Here is a 22,188-nt window from a genome sequence, read left to right as displayed (position 1 = left end):
GCGCAGCGCCCCCAGTCACAGGCATCGCGCGCGCGGAAAACTGCACCCCTCGCGCCTCTCGCAGCAGCACGTGTCTCGTAACCCCTCCCAGCGGCCGGGCTCTGGCCTTCCCGGCATGCCCCGCGCTTACCATCGAGCGCTGCGCTGCTGGCGTCGGCCTGGGGAGCGGGGCGGTCCCACTGGCCTCTCCGTCTCTGTCAGGCCGCGGCAATATGGCGGGCGCGGAGCAGGGGGCGAGCCTGGAGCAGGCGGAGAAGCACCTGAACGGGGAGCTGCTGCTGGAGCCCGAGGACGCGGAGGGCGGCGCGGCGGGGCCCGGCACTGAGGAAGGCGCCAAGAAGAAGCGGCGGAAAAAGAAGAAGAGCAAAGGCGCCTCCGCGGGTAGGGGCCCGGAGCGGGGCCTGGAGACCCTCCCGCGGGCAGGGAGTGGAGCCGGGCACGGCCCTGCGGCGTCTCGGTGGGGGCTGGAGTTAGTGTGGGTAGGACCGGCGAGAATCTCCTTGGGGCGGCGTGTGGCCGCCTCGCGGGGGGCTCGGGAATGAAGCCCGGGGGGGCATGAGGCGGCTTTTGGGGCCAGTGTGTGGGTGGGGGTAGGGTGCGAGAAGCGGCCGTGGATGGGGGGGCAGGGGTGGTATGTGTGTGTAGCTGTGGGACTGGGGCCAAGTCTCTCCTTGACTTGGGAGGTGGTTCTGTGAGTGTGGCTGCCATTGGGACGGGGAAATCTGCCGTGGGGTCAGTCTGTCAGTGGGGAGCCACGATGAGACTGATATTGTAATTGGCGAGTATCTTTGTGGCCTTGCTGTTGTTTCCCTCAGCTCCTCTGCTCCTGTTGCTTGTCTTTGAGGCAGGTGATGTGAGGTGCCTGAAGATCATTCAAAATAGTGGTGAAGATCATTCAGAATAGTCGTAACATGGGCACAGGGGACTGTTGGTTGCTCATACGTTTGTATGAGAGAAAGTTCCTGTATGTTTCAGCTCAAAGCCTGTTTCAGGGACAGTTTGCTGGGAGATTGTGAATGCTGCTTTATACACAGCAATATCCACTCCTATGGCCAGAGATAAATAGCATAATTTTGTTGCCTTAAAGTTTATCCCACAGGAGGGAACCTTTCCCGCTAACCTCCCAAACATTTTACATAGAGATCTGAGGTAAGTCTGCAAAATAGTGTAAGGAAAGCACAATTTGAGTCTCTTTTAACAGGCTAGAAGTTAGAGTTGCAGATACTTCGTGTTTATTGTTATTTTCATAACACTCATATTATCTTCCTTGAGCAGGCTGTTGCTAGGACCAGTGGAGCTATACAGACAGAAAAGAACTGTAGTTATTTGAACTATTGGATAATCTTACCTTTATGTGCAGGTTTTTATAATGGCTCCTGTCACCATAGTACCTACTTTAGAAAAGATGAACCGTGCTCTGATATCTTCATAATGAGGGCTGTAAAAATATTTAGATACTTTTTTTTAGGTTTTTATATCACAATTCTGAGCCATTTTATTTTGGTAAATCACACTCTATTTTGCAAACAGGACAAGAAACAGAAAGAGAATTAGAGAGTGCTCTTGATGATGTAGCAAAACAGTTGGATAAACAAACACTGGAGGAGAAGGAAAAAGATGATGATGAAGAAGGCAAGTGTAACATTATTTTTCTAACACCTAAAATGAAAATCTATGCAGTGCTTGAAATTGTACACTTCTACCCCAATATAATGCCACCTGGTATAACACGAATTCGGCTATAATGCAGTAAAGCAGCGCTTGGGGGGGGGGGCGCTGCGCTTTTCGGTGGATCAAATTAAGTCCAATATATCGCGGTTTCACCTATAACGTGATAAGATTTTTTGGCTCCTGAGGACAGTGTTATATTGAGGTACACATGTACTTTCTACAGCTCTCTAGTTTTTCCAGTTTAAGTAATATTTTTCATCCAAGATGCCACTGTATATTTGTAGCATCTTTTCTTCATATTCAGTAATTTGCCAGCTGATTTATTAGCTTCATTATGTCACTTGAGCAAGACATTAAATTTCAGACAGACACATTGTGCCACCTGATAGCAAAAGTTGTAGCTGTTTTTTATCCTTACAGATTTATATCACAAAGGAGATCTTTTAGTCTGATACAGAACAAATAATATAGGGGAATGCTGGAGAAAGAGTCTGAGGAGATGTTATAATAAAACACACTATTATAAAACATGTATTTCTAGTCACTGAGGAAAATTCTACCTGTAATCCTAGTTCTTGCACTGAAACCTAACTAAAGAAATACGAAACATTGCAATACAGGTACACACTTTTTATTGCTGCCAATATGGATTCTAAACAAGTAGTTAGTGAATCATTTTTTGTTTCTAATCTGAATTTAAACATATCTTATGTTATAAACATATTACATGATTGAAAACCAAATAGAATTGACCTGTTCAGTAAATTCATTGTTCTATGTAATAAAATCACGCATTTAGCACCTGTCTGCTGAATTAGCATTTAAAATTGGCTCAACATCCTAAAGTGGCAAACTACCTCTGGAGCTTTAGGTTTCTGAACGTATTAAATAGGATGTTAGTATCCAGAAACACTTCAGTAAAGAGAAGAAAAAAATTGCATTGGTGCATGTAGCACTAGACAATAACCTTTGATTCCGAATGTATGTACAGTATCCAAGTCCAGTTAATTGCTGTTCATCGTACTGTGTTCTGATAAAACTGGATTTCTCATGCTTATTTCAGGTGATGGGGTTATGTTAATGTAATGTGTACCTTGTTGCTATGATTGCTGTTGAGTCAGAATTCAGTGAGAATAATAGCGAATGCTTTATAGTGAAAGGAATTCCTTGGCGGGGGGGAATTAGAATTCGTGGATATTTTATCTCACGGAGAGTGTTCTTATTCATAAATAAATTAGTACATTGCATTTCACTCTGCTCTGTCTTTTACAGTGTAGTTATCAATATTTAAATAAACCTAAAATTTTAAGTGGTATTCTCACCGAAACAATGCTCTCTGTATCTTCCGTACAAATTACTTGTAAATTCTTTTACAATATTCACAAGTTAAATATCAGAATTTTTAATTTTTGATTGCCTTTTGTGTTTTTTGCTTGACCGATTCTCTTCACACCACTTGAAATCTGTGTAATTGTGGGAAATAGAGGCTGTGCCTGAAATCTATTCCTGTTTGTTTTTCTTAAAAAATACTCAGGTTTTTGGCCATCTCCACAATTGGGTAAAACTGACACTGCCCATTGGATGGGAAGAAGGGTTCAGAAAGTAATCACTATGAGTCTGCTGCATTACTGAATTGGGTTGGCAGCTTAGCTCATCTGAGATAATGGAAAGTATAGTTATTGTGTTTCTGAGAAACAAATTGCATTTCAAGTATGATCATGGCATATAAGGGCTTGTTTCAATTCCTTGTAAATTCTTAGGATGCTAGCCTGATAAAAAATGTCTGTTACCAGATAAACAGCCTGGAACAGAAAAGAACAGTAGTTGGAAACAGTAGTTATGGATCTGGTAGAAGAGTAAGTTGGCAGCAGTTTTCAAAGACATGGCAGCGTAGGCCCAATTAGTTTGGATTACTGATTGGCAGATTCTCTTGCAAGTGACATATGATAAGACCATGGGACGTGAATAACAGTAGTTATCGACTTCTTGAATTTTGCCAGTGTCTGCAGTGGGTTAGCATAGGGACCTGGAAGATGCCCTGACTGTGAGTTCGTGAACTATATGTCAAGACTACTACTTTTTCTGGTGCAGTGTTAATGGATTAAGCACAGTTCAGGGTCAAGATCCATGTGACACAGATATTGTGATTGAAAGAAATAAGTACAGGCTATTAGGAGAGATTGACCACCTAAATGCTAAATAAAGTTTTGATTGAGAACCTGGCAGGACAAATTAGAAAGCAGAAACAACAAGGTGTTTGTATCAACAAGACATCCTTAAATATTATAAAACGAGATACTTAAGGCTGAAACTTGACTTTCTTTTACACGCTGGGTTTTAATTAAGTACTAAAATCTGCACCCACTGCAGGACTGCAACAATCTAAAAATCATCAATCTACTTAATAACAACTCAGATTGCATTGACCATTTTACATAAGTAAAATGACCAGATAATATAAATCATTTGCTATTTGAAAGGCATGGAGATCTAGTAATTCCAATTTTTGTGCAAGGAATTCCCTGTCAATTGTTTATAGATGAGGAAATACAGGGTTCTGAGTAAACATGATGAAAAGAGCAACACTTTGTATTGGAAGAAATTGAGACAACTTCTGGAATCAGTTTTTGTAACTGAAATAGGAGAGTTGGAGTGGATAGTGTTTGGATCTAGAAGGTGTAGGCAGATAGATGTGCAGAGTAATTAGCACTTCAGCTAAACATGTTGTACACTGTTTTATAATCTTTGCACACATGGAGTAGGTAGTAGCCCCATCATGTTAAGTAAATGTTATTTTTGGATAGAGTCACACCATGCTATAATCACACTCAGGCTGTTTCTTGCTGCTTTGATGCCATATGCTCCTCTCTTCAAGCTCTGAAAATTTGTAGGACAGAGTGCCATGAATATTGGTCCGACTCCTGGGTTACCTGTCATTTATGTCTTCTGCACTTCTTAAGTGGTGAGCTCCATATTGACCTTCGTGAGTTCTGTCATCACTGTTTTTCTCTTCCTTTTTCTGGTAAAGGAAAGTAACAGTTCTCTGAAGTGGTAGTCACTTCTTTCCAGCTATATTATCTAATATTTTTAACCTCTTTTCCCCGGAGGTCTCATGTTAGGTAGATTCTGAAAATGGGATTTGGGATGGAAAGTGCTCTATTTCTAACAAATTCCTCATAGGCTTTCTTTTTTCATTGACTAACTTCTAAAATATGCCGCCAACATAAAGGAACTATTCAGAGATATGCTATCAGCAGCGGTGCTTTCAGAAGTATCTTGTTACATCTGAATCTGGAGTTGGGAAGGAATCTGCAACTGTTGGTGATTGCCTCTAGCTATCTCTCTTAGCTATTCAGCTTTCTTCAAAGTTTCTAGAATCTATGAATCTGGGGACTTGTAACAAATCTGAATAACATCAAGTTCAGTGCAGCTGAGGTAGAAGCAGCATTGGTCCCAGATGGTGGTGTACCTGGTTCAAAACTCAAATTCTTCTATTTGCTTATGGCATAGTTTAAAAAGGATGTATGCATTTTAAGTGAAGTCAGATGTTTAACTTTCAGATAGAGTTTGTATAAAACTGTTTTTTTCATTGCTGTGTACAAGTTGTAAACTAAGCTGTCAGATACAGTTGTCTCATAAGCTGTATAAAATTGAGGTATCAGTTTTCTGAGTGTTCTTTAAGCCATTTTACCTGGTAGTTTCTCAGTAAGGTGCCATAATAATTCTTGTCCTACATTTAACTCTTTGAGAGTTTGTATGTATATATAAACACATTTCTTTTACAGACGGAGAGGGTGAAGGAGATGGAGCAACAGGGAAGAAAAAGAAGAAAAAGAAAAAGAAGAAAGGACGTATGTGTCAATTACAACAATAATAAAGGGAATTTTCTCATATTCTCACTTAAACTTATTCTACTATATTATGGTTGTCCAATTAAAAATATTGTGGGGGATGGCTCACAGCATAGATCCTTGGCCAAGGCAATCTGAAAGTTCTCTCTGGTGCCTCTGAATGCCGCACTGAGCATTGGCCAGGTTAGATAACTTGAGGGCATCATGGTACATGGTGTTCCAGGGATAAGCCCAAATTCTGGCAGGAGGCTCTTAAATATACTTTGCTATTTTTGCTTTTCTTTCAGTTTATAATAATTTACAGCTTGCAGTATAAAACTTCTTAAAATGTTTACTCAACAGCTAAGGTGCAGACAGATCCACCTTCCATTCCAATATGTGATCTGTTTCCCAGTAGCATATATCCAAAAGGAGAAGAATGCGAATATCCACCAACACAAGATGGGTAAATGTTTTGTTTCTGTTTTTAAGTCTAAAAAATAATTAAGTTTAAAAAATAAATACTTCCGATCTGAAAGAATTTCTGATATACAACTAAAGACTTAATTTTCCTGCAGCTTTTCTTCACTAACCCTTAATGCAGATTGTGAACAAAGTTGATGATAATTCCTCTTTACTGGATCATCCAATAAGTTCCTCCACAGAGGTCATCAGGTCAGAAATGTTCTCCCTTCCGACCCTTAAAACTCATTGGACTGGATTTATATTTTACTCAAATATTTGTGTAGCTTGCTTTCTTGTGGAGTCCCTATGTAAACTAAAATAGCTGCAGTAGCATGCTGATGCTCTTAATAGGATGTTCACTGTGGAGCATAGACTGGAGTTGGATGAAAAATATAGAACGTGGGGGGAGCGGGAAGTATTTGAACACATGCAAATAATGTCATTTTTTACAATCTTTTACTTGCTATCTACAGACTTTCTTAGGAGTGGACTTTTTTTAGGGGTAACATTTATGGTAAAAGTGTGTCTAATGTATGAAAGTTTACGCCCTGATGTCAAGCCCTCGTCCTGTTTAGAGAGAGATATCTGTCTCTCTATATATTAAAAAAATGTGTCTGCTCAGGTAGCAGAGTAATGCCATGAGACTTAGGTGACCATCACACACACTAACAGAAAATGGTGTAAAATTTGTTGAAAACATTGTTTATGAAATAGTCTTCACGGCTCTACAAATATCTCTTTTAAATGGCATGTAAATTTAAAAATTACACTAATTTTTGTGCCTGCTAATGTTATAAGTATGCCTAAGGTTTGCTGTAACTAAGATTCAGACCAAAGCAACAAAATTCTGGTTTTGCCCCTCTGGTTATAGTGCTTGAATCCTAGGGCTTCACAGCCTTAGCTAGCTGAGGCTTCCTCCCCAGCCATCTTCTGCTTTCTGCAGATGTCTTCCCCTCAGACCCTTACCCTAATAGGTTTAAAGTCCCCTCTTGTGTCCTTTTCTGACCTTGGGTGTCTTGTCTGCTCCACTCTGGAGGAGACAGGAATCCTTATGTGATTTTCTGTAGGCACATAACTGGGAGCAAGCACATGACCTGCATCAGCATGATCCACGGGCTGTAACGTGCATGAGAATGAACCCATGTGCCCGGTTACATGGACTTTTACCATTATTTTTGTGTCTCCATTTTCTTAGCTTTTTCCATACCTATTAATATTAGCACTACAGGACAACATTTAAGTTCATTTTGAGAGACTGAGTATAAGCTAAATAAAATGAACGAGGACCTTGAATTCTCAAAACATATCGGAGGGAACTTCTGCCTCTTTTCCCCCCTTCAGCCATACTCTCAATGTCTCCAAAATACCTTTCTACAAAGAGCATCTTTGCTTTGTAAATAATGTTACACAAAAGGTTTTGAGCATCTGCTCTGATTGGATAGGGGAAAATAATCCAGATGGTGACCTGAGCGGATCCAGTATTCAACCACCCACAGTTATTTGTCTATATTCGGTAGAAACAATCACATTGAAACTTTAACAAGATCAGTATCCTTTGGGTCCTATAAGGCCATCTCATTTCCAGAATCAGTGTAAAAGATGAAGAGAAGATCTAAACATTGCTAGAGTAAATACCTTGTGCTCCTTGTTTCCTTCGGGAGATAGGTCATCTGGTCCAAATGGTCTTGTTCAACTTGCAGAACTGAATTTCTTAGCTTTGTGCAGTATAACAAAATAGGCATAATTTCCTAATCTAATAGGATTGAGATCTGTATCTCCATGTATTCTCACTGGGAATTCTTCAGCATGCCTTTGCAAGTTTTTAATAGCTTGTGATTATGAGGTTTTGTAGTTCAATCATTAACTTAGTTTTGCATTTTATATATTTGTTAGGTATCGTGAAAGGTCTTGCTGTGAATCTAGTATGAAAAGACTGTGGTTTAAAGCCAAATTATTTGACTTGTAAAACTGCCTGGGAATTATGCACAAAAGAATAGATTGTTTCAGTCCAGGCAAAGTACCTTTTCTGGGGTTATGTATTTCATGTAGTGTTGCTCATTTCTAAGAGAGGCTTACCTTTCATATAATGTGAAAATTTTTTTAAATCTAATTTTTGAAAAGCATTTGTAGTGACTGTGCGCAGCCAATGGCTGTTGCTAATATATAACATAACGAGCACCATAGGTATGTTTAGGAGGTCAATATGTCCTGTAATCTTGAGACTTATTGTTACTGAATATATTGAGTATCAAAGTAATGTAATTTGAATAAGGTGTTTCGCTTCAATTCATGGTATAAAAGACTTTCTCAAAAGGGATTAACATTGTTAATCCAGTTAGAATAGGACGATGGAGGACTACTGGGTTTCCAATGTAAGCAGATGATTTGTGTCCATTGGAAGAACCAACCAGGCATGCTTCATATATAGCTTTTGATTCACCTCTGGGGAGGTGAATGTAACCAGCCTTGGTCAGAGACATGTTCAAATGTATTTATAAAATGACCACTTTGTTCACTTGAGTTGTTTTTAGCATATTAGATAATACAAATAATAATAGGGTTTACCCAGAGCATATGAATTGATGACCCAAGAGAAATGACCCTTCCACTCTCCAGGAATTAAATCTATAGATATATAGATTTACATGCAGACTGACTTAGAGAATTCAGCTGATAAAAGTTTGGGTAACATTTCTAATTCATTAAGAAATGACATTCTGTTTTATCATTTGTTGAGTTGTGAAATACAGCCAAGTACTGAAGAATCAATAAATAAGTACTTTGGTCAATTTTCTCCAGCCTTTATATGTGACTGTTTGTAAAAGCTATTTGTTGATGCATCTCTTTTGTACCTAAAACTATCTGCTATTGAAGAGGAGCATGGCTTGCTAAACTAGAAATAGTTCCTTTGCATAGTTTGCTTTCAGTAAATCTACTCTTGAATTGCGCTCCTGTTTTTTATTTAGATATTCTAAAATCCAAGAGCTTATCATCTTTGGCTTAAACCATTAGCTATAACTTAATCTGCTTTGAACTGGCTAAAGTACATATCAGAACATTTCCCATAATGTAATTATTTTCATTTTATACATGATGAAGCAAGATTATTTCTTGATCATAGGTCTTCTCGTGCTTCCAGTGCAATCAGTGAGGTTTTTCCTTTGATTTCCTTGGGAGCAGGAGCATCTCCCTTATTATAGCAACACTGTAATATGATATTTAAAGAAATGCTGTCAACTCAAATGTTTTCTAATAGAGTAATCAAAAATTAATTTGTTTTGCTGATAGAGCACTATTTAAAGGCATATACATATTTAAAAAAAAAACAACACTTAATTTTATAATGTTCTTTCTGCTGTTGATACGGCTCTCTTCCCAGGGGGACAAGGCATGTGCCACAAGTGTGCTGTCTATGTGCTTACCTGTTGACACTTCAGTTTGTTTAATCTTTGCCACTGTTACTGTTAACACACTCTTGGAGAGCTTGTGTGAAGAGAGCATGTGAGCTCTTCCCAGAACTGTGCCTGGGAGTGATGTCCTCATGCAAGTGTGTGCAACAAGAACAACTGAATATTAGCAAAATAGTGAAACTGAATGTATGCAGTGCTGCCAAATGCATACAGCAAACTGAAAAAAAATATTCTCTAATCTCGGTACAGAATTTTTATATGAAAATATGATTTTTCAGGATGGCTCTGACCCTTTAATGGTGATTCTGCACTTTTATTCTTAACCCTTGATGTTAGATACTTTTTCAAAAATTTATTTTGGGCTGGATTTCTTATTGCGACCTAGAATGTATGTTTTGTGTGTGGAGAGTTAACTAATAGAGCAAAACAGGTTAATTGAATTTAGTGGGGAGAATCTACCAGACGATGGATTTTTTTGTGTTTGATTTAACAATGGCTTTTTTTTAAGTTTTAAACTTGGCTTCTACTTTGTTCTGTCTGAAGACTGTTATCTTTACTTTCAAGGCACTCGGATGTGAAATAACTAAGTTACGGAGTTTTGAAAACAGCATATTTGGCATCCTAAATACATTATTTTCCCCTAATTTCAGGAAGACATGGCAAAATGGATTTCTCAGAGCTTTCATACATACACACATTAATTTGAATCCAGGCTGGAACAGTTTTTCTTCAGGTTGAGGCTTTGTAAAACTAATTTGAAAATTTGTGACTACAATTTTTAGATTAAAATTTTATAATGAATGAAGTTTTATAAATGCATTTTTTATAAATCTCACTGCTGGTAGGGTATCTTAATTTAATTTTACAAAATTGATATAAATAAAAACTAAAATACTGAAAATGAAGGCCCTGATCCTGGAAAACAAACCACAAACAGATATGACTTTACTCACTTGAATAATCCCATTACTTCAGTGTGACTACTTTTGCTTAAAGATAATTGTGTGCATAAATGCTTGCAGGATTAAGAACTAAAATAATATTTTTACTACTTTTGTTTTAGTATCACAATCTTTAACACTTCAAAAGAAAATTGCTTCTGTGTTCACAGTGAAAAGTTAAACATTCAATACATTAACAAAGTTTACTGTCCACTATACAGATAGGCCTACACCTGTCAGTGTGTGCGAAAGAGTGATTTTTCATCAGCACCTAAGTTAATTTGCAGCACAAATCCCATTGACATCAAACTGCAGATACTTAAGGGGGAATAGAGCCTGACGGAAGCATTGCTGTGTTCTTGACTTGTAAAAGAAGTTCAATATACTGGAAGTTGGTGTTGCTTGCTAGGCTGTTTGCTTTATCAATGTTGTGTTCACATTATTCTCGTAGTAATGATTTTAATGAGGTTCTGGACTTGTCTTTTCAACATAGCTGAGTCTTTTAAGTATAGGAAAAACCGTTACATCTAAACAAGTTGAGAACATTCACCTTTACTTTGTTCCCATTTTATAGCCTTAAATTGCTGAAGGACTTGGAAAAAAAAAAGTAGATTTTTAATTAAAACCCGATAATTTAAAATATTTTTAAAAAAAATGTTTTTCCTCCCTGTTTGGCCTCACAGGCATTCAGGCAGGGAAGAATTTCATACTTGATTAAATATCCAGATCACTTATATGGCCTTTACAGAGTTTTGAACTTGGAGCACATCTCAGTATGCATTGTTTGCAGCATTAACAGTATCTTGATAGGTCACTTGCACATCAGTTAAAGCTAATTGTATAACAGATTTTATATAGCTCAATAAGTACTGTTTGTATTATAGTAGAGTCTAGAGGTCCCTTTCCCAAAGAGTTTATAGTCTTCAATAGATAATATAGACAAAGTGTTGGAGGGGATGCAGCAGCACAGAGAGGTGACGTGAGTTGCTCAAGAAGGCTAGTGGCACATCTGATTAGAACCCTAGTGTCCTGTCTGGGTCCCATGCCCTTAGACCATGAAAGATCCCAATTAGATACGCAGTCAGCTGTTAAATTTTTGTTCCATTTCTTTGAAAAAGACATTTGATAATGCTTCATATGATGAGTGTTTGTTTTTGTGGGTTCTTGTATTGCTCTCATTGCTGTGATATTTATGCATCTGTGGATAAAAAGGAAACTTAACGAGTTGCTAATGCAGCATTAAATTGAGAATCTAGTAGAATGGTTTGAAAAGCTGCCAGACCAAACTTAACTTGTGCATTTGCATTTTGACACTGCAGTAGAATCATTACCAATCACAAAATTCTGGGTAGTGGTCCTGCTTGGCAAATACAGTAAGAATATCATCAAGTAACTTTAGCATTAGTTAAACACACAGTATGTAGCATTTTGTATTGCTGAACGTGTAATGAAAGACTATATATGCAAACACATAAATGGACAGTTATTGTTGCTGTGGGAACCTTTTCACTCAGGTCACGAAATTCAGTCTTCATTGCACAAGTAACAATTGCTGGATTCTTGTGCTGAGATTCTTCATGGTACAAGAGAGGGTACTGTCAGCAGTCAAGCTTCCTGATTCTGTGGCTGGTCTACACCCGCCCCAGAGTGAGCTAGCTGAAGCTTCACTTCTGCTGCTCTAACTTACACCATCTGAGTAGGGACCATATGCTAGCTGAAAATCAGTGAGACGCAGGTGTACTTCTTTCCGTCTCCGCACCAGGGTGAACAGTTGGCTCTGGAGCCAGCCCCCACATCTTATTGCCACTAAGAGCTACTTTCTGGTAGGGGAATTCCTAGTTCAAGGTGACACAGTTTTTCTGTCATGGCAGCATTGCCCAACTTAAAGAAGAACTCCAGTGTTTTACTATTAAACACTGTGAATAGATAGGTAGTCTTTTCTGTTCTGTATATGTCAATGAAAAGTAAGGAAATACTGTGGAAATGTCACTGTTGTGGTAGTGGGTGGATCTGAATTTGGTAGAGGTAGTCAAGGTCCTGTGAGGCAGTCCTAGCTTGATTTATTTATTATTTTTTGAGCTGAAAAAACTTCAGATTTCTTTGTACTTGGAGCTGTTTTTTTCCCCTCCGATATATTTAAAAACTCCTTTTTTAGGGGAAGGTGTTAGGTGCATTTCATTAGCAGATCAATTTCAGGACCACTGGATGTAAACAGCACTCCCCATTCCCGTTGACTGCTTCTGTGGCTTTTTTTTTACCTACAGACTCTCTCTCCCTCTCTCTTGGAGGGGTTCCATCCCAGGATAGAATAGGATGCGATGCTGTTGAAAGAGCTATCTTTTCCATAGCATAAAACTGGAGTCCAAACTACTTGTGTCCATTTAAAGATCTGTTAGTGATACTTGTAAGAATCAGTGTGTTCTGGCTAACTTCCAGTTGTAATAATTGCAGTGTGAATTTATACAGACAGCAAGTTTCTGTAGCTGCAGTATTTTTCTTCACTTTCTTTCTTGAACTGTTGTGTGATTCTGCTGTGTTCCACACCAGAGCTGACTGTGTTACAGTGATGGGTGAAGTAATACCTAAATTTCTGATGAATGATATTGAGCTGGCTGAGGCTCAACCAGATGAGAAGGAGGAGGAGGTGGTGATGGGTTGAGGTAAGCAGACTGAGGTAATAGCCCTTTTGAGGGAGTACATCTGCCAACGATCGTCAGAGTTTGCAAGTTGGGCTAAAATTCAGACCTCAGCTTCTAGTAGATGTTTTTAGTGCAGCAGTAACCAGGCTGGCTTTTTTCCATCTGTAATGGGCCAGAAGAATGCAACTTTACTTTCAGAAGGAGACCGTACAAACTGTTACTCATGTCTTTCTAGCCTCAAGATTAGACTGTTGTAGTGCATTCTACATGGAGCTATGGCAGGGGTTCTCAGACTTTTGTACTGGTGACCCCCTTTAGACAGCAAGCCTCTGAGTGCGACCCCCCTTATACATGAAAAATACTTTTTTATATATTTAACACCATTATAAATGCTGAAGACGAAGCAGGGTTTAAGATGGAGGTTGACAGCTTGCAACCCCCCATGTAATAACCTCCTGACCCCTAGTTTGAAAACCCCTGAGCTACGGCTTAAAAGCATTTGAAGACTGAAGCTAACGGAGAATGCAGCACCTTACTTATTGAGTGGCGCATGTTGCTGAGAGCACATGGCTCTGAGATCTGCACTGGGTTTATTTTAGTCTCAGGATAGAATTTAAGATGTTGATCATGACGTGTTAAAGTCCTAAATGGTCTCTGACCTGCCAGTCTGAAAGATGCCACAAAAACTGTTTATTTCATGGGGTTTGGGGGAAAGTTGACCATAAGTTCCTGGGAGACTAAAGTGGGGGTGGTGGGTTGATTTACTGGCTGACTGAGTTAATTCATTATTTGGATATGATTTTTTTCACTGCTGGATGATCATTTAGTATTGTAAGTCTAGTTAATTGGGTGCCTAGAGTTTTTTTAATGGGCCTTCTTTAGTCTTTAAAACAAAAATAAGTATCTTTCATACCCCAAAGGAGCATTGAGGGTTAATTAGTGACTGTGTAAGCAGTTTACAGTTGTCAGGTCAGAGTTCTAATAAATACAATGGTGATGACTGGTGGTGGTCTTAATTTTAACACTTGTACATAATTACTTTAAAGGCGAACTGCTGCTTGGAGAACTACAAGTGATGAAAAGAAAGCATTAGATCAAGCCAGTGAAGAGATTTGGAATGATTTTCGGGAGGCTGCTGAGGCGCACAGACAAGTGAGGAAATATGTAATGAGCTGGATCAAACCTGGAATGACAATGATAGAAATCTGGTGAGGATAAAGACATTTCCTTGAAAGACACTATTATAAAAAAAACAGGGGGAAGGAGGTGTCAAAATGTGTCTCACTTGTTTTGACTGCATTTTAAATACATTCAGTTCAGGGTACTTTTTGTTGGGTTCTTCCAATGTCTCCCATTTATTCCTTTCATTTCCTCTTGTCTATAGAGTCCATCAGCACCACTGCTTTAATCAGTGGAGTTCTTAGTATTGAGTTCCCATACTGACTTGACCATTGTATTTATCTGTTTCTAACTTTAGCACCTGCATTGTATATTTTCTGGTCAGTGCCTCTCTTAAAACTTCCTCAGGGTGCCAGGAGCAGCATAGGTGGCACAAACATCTCTTCTCCGTTCCTGCATTGCCAGTAAAGTACTATGTGTTCTGGAGCAGCATAGGTGCAATCTACTGTTAGGAGTGGGATAAGAGGCACAAAACTAGCATGTATACACATACTCCCACAGCACTACTTTTCCTGCATATTATTGCTTCCTCACTAGCATTGTTTTCATTCTGTGCATGCTTCTACTGGAAAAGCAAGTGCAGTCCTCCTCCTGTGACATTCTCACCTGGGAGCTCAGAAATTAAAACTTTTGATTGTCAGGGTTAATGTTAAAAAGAAATAATTACCCAGGCAATCTTTCTTCTGATGAGTCTTTGGCATTTGATATTGGGATGTGAGATAAACTTGCAGTTCCAAAATTTACTGCAGATATTGTTGGCAGGAAAATGTCATCAAGAAAGGTGAAAGACCGCTGCCTCCATAATCCTCAATCTGTTTGAATCAAATCTGGTGTGCTGTTGAATTGCTGAACTTGAATGTTTTGGGTTAGAAGCAGAAATTTCCTCAAGACATGGCCTCCTTTCATAGTGTATCACAGGCTATAGGGGCTTACCTATCTATATAAGCTTTTTCAAAATTATTTTGTTAGGAGTTAATATCTTTGTTGGATGAAATTGGGATAAACTGCAGTGATGTGAGTCACAGTTTACACCAGTGGGCTGGGATTAAATGAGGGCTTGCACTGGTGTAGCTGTATCACTGTAGCTACACCAGTGGCGAAGCAAACCAGTATAGGCAAGGCCCAAGAAAAAATACACATATATAATTTTTTTAATTGGATTACCTTTTTTGAGTAGTTGAAAAAACTGATCACATTCTAGTCTCAGAACTGTTTAGTAAAGTCTCTGTACTACAAGTAACTCTACTAAAATAAATCAATTTAATTTGCCCAGAATTATAGCTTGCAAAGTATATTCTTTCAAATTGAAGTAAAAAACACTGGGAAAACAAATGAATATGGTCAAACACAGGACTAAATTAAATAGTCCCAAAACAGATTAGAATAAAATAAGGAACTAAATTATCACTAGCCAGGCTTACTTTACGGCTCTGTACCTGTTCCTGATTGTGTGTTACAAATAAGACTGAAATTAAATATAGGCTAATGCTTTTTTTTGTGTTGTATGTTCTCGCATTTGTAAATGAGTGCTTTAAAATAACTCTTAGTACATTGTGTGATTTTAATAGAATCCTCTCTTTTCCTAGTGAAAAACTCGAAGACTGCTCACGCAAGCTGATAAAAGAAGATGGTTTAAATGCAGGTCTTGCATTTCCCACTGGATGTTCTCTGAATAACTGTGCAGCCCACTACACTCCCAATGCTGGAGATCCTACAGTATTGCAATATGATGATATTTGCAAAATAGACTTTGGAACACACATTAGTGGTTAGTTTTTCCTTATGATTTATAAAATGATATTGTTGGATTTTCTTTGGATGGAAACATTGTACTAACCTAATCTCTTCTTCTGATTTCAGGTCGTATTATTGACTGTGCTTTTACTGTTACATTCAGTCCAAAATATGATAGACTGTTACAAGCAGTAAAAGATGCTACTAATACTGGTATAAAGGTACACTAATTATGAAAATTAATTTTTACTAGGTTCTGAAATTTAAACATGAACTAAATCGCTCATAATAGATTTTAAAACTTTTCTCTATCTCTTATTTTCAGTGTGCTGGAATAGATGTTCGTCTCTGTGATGTTGGTGAAGCGATCCAAGAAGTTATGGAGTCCTATGAGGTCGAAATTGATGGCAAAACATATCAAGGCAAGCTCTCTCCTTCAGAAATAGCTATCCTGAGAGTGTGTTTTACAAATCCTACTTTATTCCTAGCTGTTGAAGTGATATTTGTTTGCGGTAGTATAAGTGTGTGGTACAGGTAACTTGCATTATGCATACTCATATAACCACTTTCCTCAGCTGCAATGTAAAGGAATTTTGCCCTGAATGATTTTCAAACACTTAACTGTTTATCCTCAAGAAACACTTTCAAAAGCACCACATCTGGCATTTACTGTATTCAGAAGTGAAAAGTGAGAAGAGCCTTTCATAATTCTTGTTTGTTTGTAAAATACATAGCAAATAAATATCTGCTGGTTAGAATTATTAGTTAGTTTCCTTAAGGCCTGAATTATGACTGTCATAGTAATAAAGCCATTACTCCATATATACAATAAGTTAGGATCTTGCCCGGCTGAAATTTGTACAAGAACAGAGTGATTTTCTGTTGTTCTTTCTGCAATATGTATGGGTCTTTCAGTTTGCTTCCAGTACTCCACATGTTGGCTAATATAATCATTGGCATTGAAGGGTTTAACATTTGTTAGTGACTTACCTAACTATTTAAATTTTACTTTGTTTTCTATAATAGTGAAACCAATTCGCAATCTGAATGGACATTCAATTGGGCCATATAGGATACATGCTGGAAAAACTGTGCCCATTGTGAAGGGAGGAGAAGCAACAAGAATGGAGGTACAATGAGAGTTCTTAAGTATTTAACTCCCTTCTGCTTAACCTTTTCTAAATATGTAGGAGAACTATCTCCTACTTTGTCCAAGTGTGTAGCATTTTTCCCACATGGAAAATAATGGTAGGGAATTGACCTTGCTATACATAATACTATTTTTATGAAATATTGAACATCATTTTGGGGCTTGGCATTTCATCTTTATGGCTCGCGGAGTTTTTTTTCCCCCTCCACTATTCCAGCTACCAGTCATTTTTCTGAAATTAAAATTCTGGGATCTTGTAATAAAACAGACTTATGTTAGTTAAAATTGTGAATACATATGCTTAAGTAATACTGTTAGAATATTGTAGTTTTCAGGAGGAAAACAAGAGCCAGGAATTTTAAAGTTAGAAGATGAACTTGAAATAAGAATAAGGAAGTTTGGAGTACAGAAGTTCATTCACAGGCGGGTGGATCCGGTAGATTAGGCTGTCCAGTTTCTAATGGAATTTTGATTGTGGGGTAAAGTTGTTTTTGGAATGTGTATGGAAGATAAGAAATACAACACCAAGTGTTCCTAGTTGTTGAAGTGTGTATGAGAAGGGAAGAGGTATTGTGTGCATTGGTGGCCCCTGAGATATGCTTAGTAAATCTGTATTTGTGGTGAGCTTGAAGGTTTGCATTCCATATCAGGATTTCAGAAGAGGTCATTGCAGTGTAATGATTGGATATAAAGAAGGTTCCTTTATGGTAAAGATGATAAGCATTAATAATATGTCTGCTGAGGTTGATTGGGGAACCTTAACTATAAACTGTCAGATTTTGTTCTTATCAGTCATTTAACTGTATGCATTTACAAAATTAATCCTTTCAGTGAATTTTTTGCATGGGAATTATTTCTGTAGTACCATAGCTGTTCATGATGCTTTGCAAACAGAGCTAGACATGTTTCTTTTAGTTAAAAAGTTTGTGGTCTGATTTTGACAGATTCAAAACAATTAGGCATGTTTGTAATCTGTGATCAAAGATAATTGTTGGCTAGGTTTGACAGAAAGATGAGTTTTAAGAAGCATTTTGGAGGAAAGAGGATACATGTTACATGAGATAAGGAAAGCTGTTCCAAGCACAGAGATAAGTATATTACATTAGGTGCCAAGTGCATCCAGTTGCAATTTTGATCTGCATCTAATTTTTAAATGGAATAACAGGATCAGAAAACAAGGGCTTGTTTAGAAGATTGGTACTGGGATAAAGAGCCTTTAATCTTATTTCTAGGTCCCTGCTTCTAATCCAGTCATGGTCAGTAGTAATCAGGTGACCTACTATCACTTGACAGATGTTTAGTGGCCTATAAGAAATGACTTGGGTCAGTCATGACATGTTTTCATCACAAAAAGCAACAATGCAATTGTTATCTATAGTGACTTTCTTGTTAGCAGTGTAAGACAGAGGGCAAGGATTTAACTGTCATCTTACTCCTACAGATGATCCCTGCAGAAAGGAGTAAGGAATATTTCCATGACCAGCATAACGTTAATTAAAGAGTTATTGAAACATAGTTTACTTCAAATATTTCAGAGTTTTTTGAGGGTGCTGTTTAATGAAAGAACCAATCCATGTTTAATTCCTTGTAATGTACATTTGCCTGCTGTTCATATTTTGCTAGACTTAAACTGTTAATTATTCAAGAAGTTTCAACCTTTGTCTATTGATTTACTTTACATGTATTTACATAATGTTCACTTGCTTTTTTTTGTTTCTTTCTTTTAGGAAGGTGAAATATATGCTATAGAAACTTTCGGTAGCACAGGAAAGGGTGTTGTTCATGATGACATGGAATGTTCTCATTATATGAAAAATTTTGATGTTGGGCACGTGCCAATAAGGTTAGATCTGGTTTTGAAGCTATTTTTACTGCACCAGAGAAAGCTGTCACTTTTTTCGCTAGGGCTAGGGTACAGCAAAGCCTCTTAACTAATATCGGGGGTGTGTGTGTGTGTACTAGACCCTGTTTACACATACAGGATGACACAGTTCTTACCTCAGAGCTTGAAAATAGCAAAAAAAACCCCAAACAAACAAACAGAAAATAAATATCTTTTATAACTTCACAATTTCCCCTTCTCTGCTCAGGATGCTTTTCTTGTTTCATTCTGGGAGCTTCTGTGACTTATGGTTCAGTAACACAAGCAAATCTATTTTCGGGAACAGAACTGGTTAAACTGTTAGTTTCATCTTCTGCTGAGGATGGTGGGATGTTTTATTATTTAAAAATTAACTCCTCAGAACAGTGCACTGACATAAAATGAAGTGCTCCATTAATTTAGGGTAATTTCCAGATTTCATTGGGATTGTATTCATGGCATTTTTAGAAATGAAACAGATAAGTATTTTTGAAGTACAGGTAATCAGAGCAAGACACCACAATATAGCAAGTAACAATATGGCACACTAGATGCACAACACTGTTTCCAGGTCTTTTTACTGCATCCACAACATTTAGAAGTAAATATCTGTGTTTTGTGTGTATAGGTAAAATGCATCATATGCTTTTTTGTATCAACATTAAGGTTGCAAAAGGAAGAGCTCAAGTCTGTTTTGAAGTTGTACACTTCTTAGCTGTCTTGACAAGACAAAACCAGAAGATTATACATATTTTGCACATTTGTTGCAGATTTTACAAATAATTTGACTTTCAGAAGTGAAAGTGATATTTACCAATGGTAAAGCTTAATCCCAAATTAGTTTAGTTTAGAAACTTCAGGATGATAGACTTGGAATACTTGTTTACAAAGTGAATAGTTCTGTTGCTAGTCCCTTTCTTGAAAAGAATAACATTTGTTAAGCTTAATTAGGCTCATTTAAATGCCAACATAACTAGGTTTTGAAGTTATCCTGTTCATCTCACTCTAAGGAATTGAGGGGAGATTGGTAGGTGTGAATTCCCACCTTTTCTCCTCTGTTTTGCAAGGCTGAACTAATAAGACAGCAGCATTTTGATTTGTCTTGAAGGCTCTATTTTTCAATGGAAAGATAAAGGTTGAACTTTTCTCCTTGAATGGAGCCAGAGATGATGTGACATCAAACATCAAAATCACTGGCTTTGCATTTTTGTAACACTCTCATATTTATCTTTTAATGTGGTTTTTATTTCTGTATTCTTTCTTGATTATACCTTTTTTTTCCCCCTGCAGTTAATTCAGTGCATTCTTTCTTCTAGGCTTCCAAGAGCAAAACATTTGTTAAATGTTATCAATGAAAACTTTGGCACTCTTGCCTTCTGCCGCAGATGGCTAGATCGTCTGGGAGAAAGTAAATATCTAATGGCTCTGAAGAACCTGTGTGACTTGGGTATAGTGGATCCATATCCTCCATTATGCGACATTAAAGGCTCATATACTGCCCAGTTTGAGCATACCATATTATTGCGCCCAACATGCAAAGAAGTTGTCAGCAGAGGAGATGACTATTAAACTCAGTGTCACCTCAACACCTTTATACTCTAGGCTTTGTTGGAACATGTTATACCAGAATTAATTTGCACCGTATTGTCTGTTTTAACAGTGGACCGATGTAATACTTTCCATGTTTGGAAAGAAAGGAATTTAATCAAAGGCAAGTCTTCTAATGTAACTAACCAAGGAAAAAGCTTTCATGCCTCTAGAAATATTTCAGGTTACATATATATATTTTTTTTTCTGTTCAGGGAAATATGTGCTATAAAGCTCAATTTTTAGTTTGGAATGAGTTATACATTTTGTTTTGAACATTTATGATAAGAAATGCTTTTCAGATATTTATATTACTATATTCCTACGTGAATGCTTTGAATGATTACACCTGACTTCTGCACCTAAGCCCTCTATGGTATTGCCTTTTAAATTTCCTGAAATCCATTTTTGTAAAAAATAGACAAATTTTCAGATCTTAAAAACATATATACTTTTTAAAAGTCTGGTTATGACTCTGGGCAGGAGTCTGCTGGGGAACTGCTCTATTAAATAATAATAAAAAATATCCATTTGCCATTTATTGTCTTGAAACTGGGCCTGTGCTGCCATTTATGTGAAACTTGACAATCTATCAGTTATGTAACAGTAGTATCTATACTGAGAGCCAAGCCAAGGTGTTAGGGGTTTTTTGTCGTTGAGCATGTCACTCTCCAGTCTTGAGTTTTTCTGTATTGGAACATGCTAACAAGTACATTTTGACTGACTCCTTTGCTGCTGTTTTCAGTAGGGAGGCACATCTGATATGCCTTCTTAAGCTAAATGCCTCACTTTATACAGTCACTGGGCTTGCTGCCAACCTTTAATATTAAAATATCTATTCAGATTCGTTGGTACCTGTATGCCCCATTGTATGACATTTAAATATTCACTGATCCTTGTTTCCTGCCTCCTCAAAACAGCATAGGTAATATAAAGATTTAGGGACAGTAGTGAGGATGAAAACATTAGCTTTAGTCTGTAATTGAATCCTCTTCCAGATGAGCAAACTAAATTGGAGTATCTGACACTTTCTTGGTGTAACCGGCATTATCTTTCTGCTACAATAACTGGCTGAATATCATTCGTTTGTTTTATTAAAAGATGAGGATTTTTAGAGCTTGGACTGCAGTTGGCATAACATCACTGCCTACTTATGTAGCTCAGTGTTAAAATTCTGCATAAAGTTACTGGTAACAAGTATGCCAACTTCTGTAGTAGTCAGCATGAGTGCCTTAAACATGCCTACTTTGGGAAAACAGAACTCTTTACGAAGATATAAAGGCGGCTGGTCTCTGATTCATTTAAAAAACTTTTTTTTTTTAAATTTAGAAGTACTAAACATTTTGGTAGCTCTTCCTTTTTGGATTAAAGGGAGCTGTATATTGATCTCACAGGACTCTGATATATGAGCTGCAGCTCTTTGTCCCGTTTTGAGGGACGGACGCAAAAAAAAAAAAAAAAAAGATGGCAAAATGTCTAAGTTTGAAAAGAAACTAAACCCTCAATCATCCCTGATTTTTCCATACTTTATATTTGTTGCTTATAGAAATAGGTGATGAAATAAATTCATTCACTTAATTCATGCTTATCTGTTTCCACTTTGGAGTCTGTATATCCTGCCTGATATTTCCAGCCAATAGCCGGGCAGCAACAGCTGCATGTGTCTGTGAACTTATACCTTAAAGTTAGATCACAAGATGGCATTATGCTGGCTAATGCTG

The 22,188-nt window shown here is 37.7% G+C and overlaps 1 protein-coding gene across 1 annotated transcript; it reads left to right on the top strand.

Annotated features, from left to right (window-relative positions):
• The first annotated feature begins 149 nt into the window (after positions 1 to 149).
• On the top strand, positions 150 to 21,930 carry METAP2 (methionyl aminopeptidase 2). Its single transcript, XM_030548518.1, has 11 exons — positions 150 to 381; positions 1,531 to 1,632; positions 5,457 to 5,522; positions 5,865 to 5,967; positions 14,003 to 14,164; positions 15,722 to 15,903; positions 15,996 to 16,090; positions 16,195 to 16,291; positions 16,896 to 16,999; positions 18,747 to 18,862; positions 20,197 to 21,930. The coding sequence occupies exons 1-11, from the start codon at positions 213 to 215 to the stop codon at positions 20,447 to 20,449; spliced, it is 1,449 nt and encodes a 482-aa protein (XP_030404378.1). The 5' UTR covers positions 150 to 212; the 3' UTR covers positions 20,450 to 21,930.
• The last annotated feature ends 258 nt before the right edge of the window (positions 21,931 to 22,188 follow it).

Source organism: Gopherus evgoodei, chromosome 1 (assembly GCF_007399415.2).
Source record: "Gopherus evgoodei ecotype Sinaloan lineage chromosome 1, rGopEvg1_v1.p, whole genome shotgun sequence".
Classification (NCBI taxonomy): Eukaryota; Metazoa; Chordata; order Testudines; family Testudinidae; genus Gopherus; species Gopherus evgoodei.
This window is presented reverse-complemented; position numbering and strand designations above follow the sequence as displayed.

Bases quoted from the DNA above. Each gene is read 5' to 3' on its own strand.
- METAP2 (XM_030548518.1), top strand. From the start codon at position 213: ATGGCGGGCGCGGAGCAGGGGGCGAGCCTGGAGCAGGCGGAGAAGCAC. The intron at 5,968-14,002 runs GTAAATGTTTTG...ATTACTTTAAAG, and splicing joins TATCCACCAACACAAGATGG to GCGAACTGCTGCTTGGAGAA. The intron at 15,904-15,995 runs GTTAGTTTTTCC...TTCTGATTTCAG, and splicing joins CTTTGGAACACACATTAGTG to GTCGTATTATTGACTGTGCT.